Consider the following 11,322-nt stretch of genomic DNA (forward strand, 5'->3'; position numbering starts at 1 on the left):
AGCCCCACCGTTAGCGTTGACCGCTCGATAGCTACGGCATATGCCAATATTCGGTTGGCAGATCCAAATTTCTTCTCATCCGCTCCGATCCGCTTGGTGCTGGGGGCAGACGTCTATCCGGAGATTATTCTTCCGGGCACCCTGCCTACCTCCTTCGGCCCTCTCGTGGCACAAAATAGCATCTTCGGCTGGCTACTGTCAGGGGCTTGCCGATCCTGAATCACTGCAATAAAATATACTTACCTTTTTACATTTTCAAAATTTCTCGTCGGTTATGAATTACAAACTGCAATATATATTTTGAATTTTGAATAAATACATATACAATTGTGCACTGAAATGTCAAGCCATGTCCTGTTTTATTTAATCTCTTATCTCCCACAGCCTGAGAAATCCGAAACGAGCATCAATGGTGATGACTACGTATCCAGCTCAATCAAGATTTCATTTAACAATTTTTTAATATTTACAATTCCTTTAATTGCTCATGTGAGGGAATGGTGGCTGACTCGACTTACTGCTGTTGCTTATAGCAAGGGGGCCGGCATGTTTAGGCCTCCATGCTAAACCAAATACTTAAAAGGGTGAACCACCCTAATGTAAAATTGCATAAATGTGCAACGGATGCACATATACATAAATAGCCTGATTAATGCTAAGCCGTTAGCATGTACATATATTAGTTTACCGCTTGAATATAAAACTTCGTTAAGTTTCCCCTCCAAACAGTTTGTTGCTTGGAGGTCAAACTTAACTGCTCAAGATTAAGCTCGGTCACTTCTATCGAGCACTTCGACCTCACCGGAAGCGATCCAGCCACCACTCCTGCGTACTTCTCAAGGTAATATTGTATACCAAAAATAATTTCACCAATTTGACTAATAAAGCCACTTTGCTATATATATTGAATTAATCCGTGGTGTTTGCCTTTGATTATTTCGTTTCAAAATTAAACCCTTGGTGCAACGACGAGCGACATTGCCCCAAGGCGTTTTCAGTAAATCTACAAAGCTTAAAAAAAAACTGGACCCTGGCAACATATGCATATGTATTTACATATGTATGCTTATAAATATGGGCACGGCACAGTAACTAAGTAGGTCTGACGGTGGAAGTATATATGCATATAAATATGTACAAGGGAATAATGTATATGCTGACAGCACAGTGACTGGCGCGTGGGAGTTCCAGTGACCGCACTTCCCGCGTTGAGTCCGCTCTCCTGATGTATGTATGTATGTAAGCGTGCTCCTTGCCCTTCTTCTCCTTTTTTATTTACTCCACAAGTCTCCAAATTTTTCTCTATTACTCCTGTATTGCTACATATGTATTTTTCCGGTCGTTCACCTTTCTGGTATGTACTTAGGTGCTGATCACTATGTACTCCTATGGGTTGGTGGGTGACTGGAGAAAGACGTATCTCCGCTTTTTTGGTTTTGATTTCTAAGGCCCTGACGTTACACTTGCCCAGCGGGGACCTGTAAGGCATATCTAGCGTCACTACATTTTCTTGATTTATATATTTTATACTTATACGATCTCTAGACTTGACTCATTTATTATAGTTAGATATATGTTTATATACATATGTATGCATAGATGTATGCCATTTATATTAGGTGTGTATGTATAGTGACGGGCAAAAGTGTAACATGTTGTAACACTTTTAAATTCAGTCATCGCTATCTTTCCAAGTTCTAACGAACTTCATACTTTTGTTGCATATTCTTATTGGTACATCCCTACTCCCTCTCTCATAACGATTTGAAGTCAATACAACAACAATAAAAAAAACCAGCAGACAAAAATGTAAATTAAGACAGATGTTACAGTTTTGCACTCATATATTTTTAAGAACTTTTTAACCATTTTCACGTAAAAAAAAGAACTACTAACACAATGCATACCTTATTTGTATCTCTGTAAAAATTCTGGTGGTATATCCTCCCATATATCCTTAATTTGCTTTCACAGCTCATGTACTCGATTTTACGGACTTTGATACTTATTAAGCTGTTCTTTTAGTTGATTTCGCAAATTGTCGATGAGATTCATGTCCGCGGATTGCGGAGGTCGTTTCAAATTAGCAAATTTTTGCTTTTGTATCCTGGCTTTGCGAACATGTGCAGTGTGTTTTGAGTGATTTTTCAGCAGAAACTATAATTTTTTCGACTACATCTTGTAAATTTTGTTGAAATATGAACAGATACTGTTCCTTACGCATAATGTGTACTAACGGACAAACACAATTTTTTAAATACAACCCCAAACTATTATTGACCGAACACCGTGATTCACAGTTTGTCCTTGATCCAATACGAGGCCGGTCATTTGATTGAAAGCGATTAATTTAGTCTTGTCAGACTAAATAACCTTCAATTGAAACTTAAAAATATGTTTTTTATTGCATTCTGAACGGCCTCACATATCCCAATAGGCAACGGTTCTGTTTTCGTGCGGTGCAGCAAAATGCTGCCACACTCGCACATGTATTTTGATCAAATTTGCTTTTTTCTTCTTTATGATGCCTTTGCGCTCAATTTGGCAATTCTTCACCTCGCTGTCTATTGATTTGCGTTAAAATTTAATACCTTAAGCGCTTCTGTAATAGTGCCTGCATCGCTACTTGCTGCTAAGTTCACAAGATATCGTACCGTTATATTTTTTGACAGACTTCCTTTGTCCTTGGGAACACTTTAGGCAAAATTTGTCTCAGTCTTAACATTTTCAAGTAGCAAATTCCACAATTTTTTACCACTTTTCGTGCGGTCCCGCCTTTCCGCAGTAAATCTATTATTAACATTTATGGTTCCTGAGTAACTATTATTTACTGGTGATCACTTCTTCAATAAATTACAATACAGAAAAAAGTCATCTGACTTCCAACTAAGTAAGAGAAAACTGTCAAATGCAAAACTGAGAGTGAGTGCAAAACTGTAACAACTGCCTTAATTTACATTTTTGTCTGCTGGTTTTTTTATTGTTGTTGTATTGACTTCAAATCGTTATGAGAGAGGGAGTAGGGATGTACCAACAATAATATACAACAAAAGGATGAAAGTCGATAGAACTTGGAAATATAGCGGTGGCTGAAATAAAAATGTTACACCATGTTACAGTTTTGCTCCTCACTGTATGTTCACTGTAGCGCGGTTGGTACATATGTGTATTCGTTTTTATGTGACTTCTAGTTTATTTTAGGTGGTTTAGATACTTTTATCACATTATAGTTTTACTTTAATTTGATTTAATCTTACTTCAGTTTAATTTATAAGAATTTAGTCTCAATTTTATTTTATTTTACTTTAATTTGAATTTATTTAGTTTGAATTTTCGTTTATTTTACATTCTCTTAATTTTTCTAACTCGATTTGTTTAATTTAATTTTATCAAATTTTAGTTTATTTGAATTTATTTTGTGAATACAAACATTTCAAGGGCTACCTTCGCTTGTATACTTGTACTCAGTCGCTTTAATGTATAGACACACACTTTCCAATTTAGTTGGTTTGGATTCTACATCAATTTCTTTAAGTTTATTTAAAATTCCTATGACTCACCTCCTGTGGCATGTAACAGTGTCCCTTTTTTTTCTTAAGATGCTTTTTCCTGATATCTAGTCCAGTTAAATAGCAACGGAAAATTTAACGGAACTTTCTAAAAATATCCATTCCACCGATTTTTTCGTGTCTAAACACTTTAATGGCAGCTTTCTATCTAATTTTTGCCTGAAGATCGCTGGCAATCGTGCCCTAGCTGTTTGCTGAAATTTCTTTCCGCATTTCGCTCATTTACACATACATGCATACTCACAGTGGACTTTCACCAAAGAACGTAGATAACAAGAAGGGACAACTCGTTATAATTGTGGCGAAAGTGCGCAACAGGGGCGTGCTTTCTCTTTTCATACAATCAAAAAACGCACTAGGGCAAAAGAGAAGGCACGCCCCTGTTGCGCACTTTCGCTACAATTATAACGAGTTGTCCCTTCTTGTTATTTACGTTCTTTGCTTTCACTACATTCACATAAACACAACTCAACCCAACATTCATATTGGTTCTTAACACACATGTTGTATACAATGTCTATAAGCATGCCGAGGTACATGTATAGACACATTGTGGCATTGTGTTGGTGTTGCACTCAACCTTTCGGGCTTGCGTTACAACTGGCATGCGTTGAACGCCAACTATTGCATACTCAATCAATACTGCTGCTTTGTATGACTGAGCAGCGCGTTGACTTAGTAGTATCGATACGCAAAGCGCGCTGTCTTGTAAATACAGACACTGCAAGTGAACTATACTTCTGATATTGACTTTGGCAAATTAGTATTTCGAATGCTTATTCACGAAACTAGCAAACGCGCCATTTGAACGGTTGCCGAAACCATGGGAGCTCATTTGGACGAGTGGCGAAGACAAGACGCCGCAGTTCATTTGTTGCAGAAGTCATTTGACTTGTTGCCGAAAGCACGACGAATGTAGTAAAGGGCAATTTATCGTCTCGTATGTATGTATGTATTTATAGCGCGTCTACCATTCAGTTGCTTTATAGCCCCGTCAGAATGAGTACTTTGCGTACGTGACGCTCAAGTATGAAACTGACGTGACGTGAATGAACGTAGAGCGGCGCCACAATGTAAGCGTTAATGTATATAAACAAAAATCAGCTGTAGTTTGTTGGCGGCAAATGTCTCGCTGTGTTGAAAACAAAAATTTTGTGTTGTGATAGTTTAAAATAAAAAAAAACTCATAAAAATGGAAGCTATAGAAGTCATATTGATTATTTTGATGTTGCTGGAAGCCAGAGAGTGTTTTAAGAGGATTTATGGAGTTCGTAGTTGTTGGGTGCGACCTGCTCTGCAAAATCGTGACAACCATGGATTTTTTAGCACGCATTTTGGATTCACTGAGGAATTCAAGCAAGCAATTCGAATGGAAAAGCCTGTGTTCGTCTTGCTCCTTAGTTTAATAAGAGAGCGAATAAGCAAAAATTCTAACCGACCATCTATTCCCCCAGAGTTTCGTTTATACTTAACCCTCAGGTGAATTGCTTGCATTATAGTTAGGTTGGGAGGCTGCCTCCGTAGGTGGATGCGCAGTAGCATTACAGGTATTAAATGAAAATTAAATAAATTTCAATTTTAGCTACTTGGCTCACGGAGGGAGTAAGCCATTTTATTCCTGCGCTTTTAAAATAGGGCTCTCCACCATGAAAGAAATCGTTGGAGAAACGTGCGATGTCTTGTGGGAGATACTTGGTCCTGTTTATTTGTCAGTTCCACTGAAAGATGAATGGAAGCGTATTGCCACGGACTTTTATTTAATGTGGGATTTACCTAATTGTATTGGTGCGATCGATGGTAAACACATCAATATATTTTGCCCATCAAACTCGGGCTCCCTTTTTTACAATTACAAAGGGACGTATTCTATTGTTCTGCTGGCGGTGTGCGATGCCAATTACACTTTTACTGGCATAGATATCGGGGCTTACGGTTCGCAGAGTGATGGCGGCATTTTGTGGAATTCAGGCTTTGGAAAACTCTTATACAATGGAAAACTGGATCTGCCTGAAAACGGTATATTACCAGACACTGATATAAGTTTCCCGCACTACTTTGTAGGTGATAACGCGTTTCCATTGAAGTCATTTTTAATGAGACCATATCCAGTTTTGTATGAATACATAATTTATACTAAGTTATTTCCTCATTAAATGCATACTTATTTTATTAAGGAGCCAACTTGCCTCTGGACAGGCAAATTTTTAACAAGCGGTTGTCCAGAGCACGGCGCGTAATTGAAAATGCCTTTGGAATTTTATCTTGCCGTTGGAGAATACTTTTAAGTCCTTTGCAAATGAGCCCCGCATATGCTGAAAAAATTGTTAAAGCTACTGTTGTCCAGCGGAGTATCTCGACCAGGAGGAAGGCGACGGTTTTAAAAAAGGATTGTGGCGGAGTGATGTTTCAAGTTGATGTTTTACAAAAGGCTCGGAGGGTAGGCTCGAACAATGCATCACAAAATGCCTTCAAATTAAGAGATATATTGAAGAATTTTCTCGTATCCCATCCAGTACAAAGTAGACCCCAATAAAGAAAAAGGTAACCTATATTTTATACCTTTCTGGTAAGCATAATTTAATTATTATCGCATTTTCAGGAAATACTTCCTAAAGAATTTGCCAACGGGATTTCGGAGTTGAATTCGACTTACTTTTAGATACTTTCGTAACTTGCTTTTTACCTACGGAACAATTTTGTGTGGAGGAATATGCTAACACCGTCAGGAAAAAATTGTCCAAATCAAGAAAATTTATTCTCAGCTTCAAATTGCCCTCTATTATATTAGATTTGAATTTTCCTTAATTTTTCGCAAAATTTTAAATTTTGATTAACATGATTTTTTTAAAGATTTTTTTTTAAGTTTTCCAGCATCTTTGAGCTTGCTCTTTGTTATACTAAAGTTTAAGGGGCCATACTTAACTTATACTTAAAATTTCTCTAAAAAATCCGATTAGGAAGCTGCAAATTAGTATCAAAATTTACTGAATTAACCTAAACTACACTTTCATGAAAACTTAGCGGAAAATATTAAAAAAAAAGCTACATCTTTGACCATAGGTGTATGTTACAGCGTCAAATAAAACAACTATTTATTTTATTTACACTTTCAGTTGAATTGCAAGTTTTTTATTTTTTCAAATTAATTCACTTCCAATTTTTTCTCTTTCATGTCAATATATATTGCTGATTTATAATATAGATATTTGTCAAATACATGTTGATCACGTATGGGAATATCCCTATTTTGTTACTAAATACTGAATATACAGTATCGGTCATATTAATAGCACCCCCATTTCAAAGTGACATTGTTTGTCACTTATTTTTAATTATTAATTTTTAAATTTAAATTTTTTTTCTCTGAAGTGCTAGAATTTTTTTGAGTACACAGTTTTATAGCCAATTCAATTTTAGTTAGTGGCTAAAAATTACCGTTTATTTTTTAGAACTTTTGTCGCATTTGCTTCCATATAACGAATAAACACAATTTATTTTTATATGGAAGAAATGCCTTCGGTGAAAAAAATTCTAAAAAATAAACGGCCATTTTTAGCCACTTGAAGCTTTCACATTATCAAACTAAAATTGAATTGGCTATAAAACTGTGTACTCAAAAAAATTCTAACACTTCAGAGAAAAAAATTTTGAATTTCGATGAAAATTTGTTGCATTCTTTTGTAGTCTTTTACGAAGTTTTAAAATTGGGTCTATATGGGTTTTGTTAGAGAATAAACTGTGTTTTAATTTAAAATTCTTAAAAATAAATAATTAAACATAAGTGACAAACAATGTCACTTTGAAATGGGGGTGCTATTAATATGACCGACACTGTATAATAATCAACATATTAAATTATTAATTTCTTTGAAAATAAATAGCATTCAAAATTATTACATTCATTGTTTTTCTAGAAAATATGCACTTATTTCAAAAAAAGAATAAAAATATTATCACATTCATTGTTTTTCTAGTTAATTTAAAAAGCAAACCATACTCAGACTTATGTACATATAACTTGGAATTACCATTCATTTCACCCAGAATAACGGAGAATGCAGTCACCCATAAAAATAAGTATACAGGAATTTTTTGACAATATTTAAGATGTTTTCCATGACAATTATTTTTCGTAAATTTTTCAATTAAATAAAGTTCATACTAAACCGAAAACCATATAAATCAAAACATCTAACTTTTTGCAAAACTTTAGAAAGTTCCCCAAATTTTTGCCCAAATTTAAAATCTTTTTTTGCAAAAAGTTAGTTGTTTTGATTTATATGGTTATTGGTTTAGTATGAACTTTATTTAAATGAAAAATTTACGAAAAATATTTGTCATGGAAAACATCTTAAATATTGTAAAACACCTCCGTATACTTATTTATGTGAATGATTGTGAAATAAAATTTAATCCTAATTTATCACAATAAACAAAACTAAACTAAAATTCATCACAGTAAAACATAACTGAATTCAAATTCAATTTCAAATCTACCACAAAAAGTAAAAATTAAAAAAAAAAAAAAATTACTTAAAAGCTTTGTCCGCCACTGTGCACAAAATTTAAAATATCTATTTTAAACCTATCTTGAAGTTCTTCAGGGTACTTCAATAAATACCCATCCAGAACTTTTAAAAACTCTGCATTTCGGCTTACTGGCTGAGGGGCTTTTTCCGACTTCTGCAGCCAATCACTCACAGCTCCACACAGTGTGTCAAAACGATCTTCATCTCTTTTTCTCTTTGTCTGAGAATGGCATTGGCGTTGGTGATTGGGCAACGAAATCGACCTCGGGTTGCGATGGCTCCTCCTGCTCAAAAATGAGTTGCGAGTCACACACAACGTACTGCTCCGTTTGTGGCGTAAAAGTTTCCACGCTAGCGAAAGAGGTACTATTTGGTTGCGACTCATACATATAGTCTGTTCCAATAGCAGTCCGGTTTACAGGATTTAGTCAGAACTTACAGGAAGTCGTTCCTATTGACATAAAACCTGTAAGTGGGAACACATTTGAGAGAGTAACTGAGTAACTGTTCCTAGTCAGAAGTTACAGGATTTAGTCCGGAGTTTTTTTTCCTGTAAGTTCATGAAAAGTGTCAAACGATCAGCTGATTTACATGTGCAAACAAAAACAGAAAGCGGTGAAAGCAAAGAACCTTATATTTGTTAAAAAATAGAAGTAAACAACGAAATATTTGAATATGTATAGATTTTAATAATTATTTAGTGATATTTCAGCCAAATCAGTGTAGTACCAATGACATGTAAACAAACCGTCTGACGTTTTTACAGGAAATAGTGCTTTTTGCGTTCCTATGCACTTCTGCATCTGTTCTTCTTTTACTCTCATTTGAGAGCGTAAAATTGTAGTTTGACAGTTCCACAGGTTTTAGTCCGAAGTTCAAAGGAACAGACTAATAATGTGCTGCTCCGTTTGTGGCGAAACACTTCCCACGCTGTTGAAAGTGGTATTACCAAAAGTCCTGTCATATGGAAGTATTTAATTAGTTTATGTTTATACATATATTATATCAGATCAATAAGTGCTTACTGTCGAGGTGCAACGTGACGTGCCAAGAATCCCATCGCCTCCATGTATTGCCAACCACCAATGTCCTTCGCAGCACTTCCAGAAGGCGCCTTCCTGCTTTCTTTCACAAAACGGTCTCGAAGAGACCTCCAGCGACTCTGACACTGCTCTACTACAAATTTTTAACAAATTTACAACAATTCATTGCAATTTCTTTAAAACATTCAATTACCGGAGGCACCTGCGGCAGCCGCCACATAATTCCAGGCTTTCTCTTTTGCCAGTTTGTTCCTATAACTGGGAAGACTTTTGTCAAAAAGACAATGGTGCATTTGTATCGCTTGTATAAATGTATATTCCATTTTATTCACTTTTATTTTTTATTCGTACAAAATCACAACTTTCTTTCACTAAATCAAATATTGCGCGCGAGATAAAATCCAAATGACAAGCAGCTGTCATTTGTGTTACGTACGCCAAAAGTTGAGAGTTGGCCAACGTTCGTCGGTTCCGTCAACGCAAGGGTTGCCAATCTGGCGCTCTACATGCAAATACACGTATTTAACTCAACTGTCAGTTTCNCTCACTGCTGGTGCATAGACCATGTTGGCATGCTAGTTGAGAGGAGTGTGCATACGTACGTAGATATGTATGTATGTACATATCAATGCTTCATTTCAATTGAATTTTTTTTGAAATACAGTAACATGGCTTCGGCAACCCATAAAACATGCCTTCAGCAACAAATCAAATGGCTTTCAGCAACAAGTCAAAGGACTTCTGCAACGAATGAACTGCGGCGTCTTCTCTTCGCCAACCATCCAAATGAGCTCTCATGCTTTCGGCAACCGACAAAATGCAGTATCGTGCTTTCGGCAGTCAATCAAATACGGCGGTTGCTGGTTTCGTGCACGTTCACTCGAAATACAGGTTTGCCGAAGTCAATATCAGTATGAGCTGTTATAAGTATCGTTCACTTGCGGTGGCTGTATTTCCAAGCACTGCACGCTATGCGCTGGTGTTCGTTCATCCCCCGTTTTTAATATGAGCAGGCTTAAAGTCACAAAAACAGCATCGTTTGTGTGATCTTCCAAAATTTCCACGATTCGAACATGGTTTAATGAGAAAAAGTGGCAACATTGCTTTTTCGCGTATACAGTGGCTAGTTGCGTTTCAGTGATCGCCGATCGAGATTTCATTTATTATTTTACATTATTTGGTTAAAGTAAAGTTACGCAAATTTAACATCGATGTGATGCTGTATCAATTTGTGATCAACTCTGTTTGTTTTGTTTCCTAATTAAGTGAGGAAATTTTAATTGACAGCACCGACAAATGAATGTATACACAAACAAATGTTCGGTTATGGTTAAAACAATTCAAGTTTTTGTATTGAATTTTCGGTTTAAAATTTATTTTTTCCTTTTCAGTAGGGTTTTTTGCACATTATATTCTGCGTGAGAATTGATCATAATAGATACGAATCTGAATAAGCGACTGGAATACGGCTGTTTATCAAAACCATACGATTTCGAACTCGCGTAAATGTACATTTGCTAAATGCGATAGCATGAACGCTCGTCGAAAACATATGTTCGAAAGTGCGAAATGTTGCATTTTAAATGCAGCAAAAACGCTGCATAACTTTGAACAATTAAAAGGTACACGAACGCAACTAATTGCACGCATACTACGTGTATGCGACAGAATTCGCGAATTCTTCATTTCATGAACTCAAAAATGGTCCCGTTTATGCATAGTTCGCGAATTCATGAAATAAATGGATTTGAAAAAGTGGCAACGCACTGGCGGGAAACTATACAGTAGGGTTGTGATTTTTTTGCCTCCTTTTGAATTTGCAAAAGCCATTGGTGCCAGCAAAGAACGTCAATCTATAAGAGGAGACAACACGTTATAATTGTAGCGAGTGTGAACATCAGGAGCGTGCCTTCTCTTTTCATCCAACCATAAAACGTATCTGGGTAAAAGAGAAAGCACGCTCCTGATGTTCTCACTCGTTACAATTATAACGTGTTGTCTCTTCTTATAGATTTACGTTCTTTGGTGCCAGGCAATGAACCTCATTTTATTAAAATTGGTTTTAATACATTTTCAGTTTATTCTATTTGAATTCATTTTAAATGTGAACAATTCCACATAACTTTTCCAATGTTTAAAATTGTGGTTATGCCACTCATGGTTATTATTCTGAAAACATCA

The 11,322-nt window shown here is 35.9% G+C and overlaps 1 protein-coding gene across 2 annotated transcripts; it reads left to right on the forward strand.

Moving 5' to 3' along the window:
• Positions 1–4,572: 4,572 nt before the first annotated feature.
• LOC108364143 (putative nuclease HARBI1) lies at positions 4,573–6,908 on the forward strand. 2 transcript variants are annotated; one of them, XM_017617718.1, is made up of 4 exons: positions 4,573–5,048; positions 5,152–5,682; positions 5,744–6,110; positions 6,169–6,908. In XM_017617718.1, exons 1-3 carry the CDS (start codon positions 4,762–4,764, stop codon positions 5,775–5,777), a joined length of 852 nt encoding a protein of 283 aa, XP_017473207.1. In that variant the 5' UTR covers positions 4,573–4,761; the 3' UTR covers positions 5,778–6,110; positions 6,169–6,908. The 2 variants fall into 2 exon arrangements, with proteins under 2 accessions (XP_017473207.1, XP_017473206.1); XM_017617717.1 differs by having other exon boundaries at positions 5,152–5,678.
• Positions 6,909–11,322: the final 4,414 nt, after the last annotated feature.

The sequence above is a fragment of the Rhagoletis zephyria genome, unplaced genomic scaffold (genome assembly GCF_001687245.7).
Source record: "Rhagoletis zephyria isolate East Lansing unplaced genomic scaffold, Rhagoletis_zephyria_1.1 Rzeph_scaffold_01475, whole genome shotgun sequence".
In the NCBI taxonomy this organism is placed as follows: domain Eukaryota; kingdom Metazoa; phylum Arthropoda; class Insecta; order Diptera; family Tephritidae; genus Rhagoletis; species Rhagoletis zephyria.

Bases quoted from the DNA above. Each gene is read 5' to 3' on its own strand.
- LOC108364143 (XM_017617717.1), top strand. From the start codon at position 4,762: ATGGAAGCTATAGAAGTCATATTGATTATTTTGATGTTGCTGGAAGCC. The intron at 5,049-5,151 runs GTGAATTGCTTG...TTTCAATTTTAG, and splicing joins CGTTTATACTTAACCCTCAG to CTACTTGGCTCACGGAGGGA. The intron at 5,679-5,743 runs TTTTGTATGAAT...TATTTTATTAAG, and splicing joins TTTAATGAGACCATATCCAG to GAGCCAACTTGCCTCTGGAC.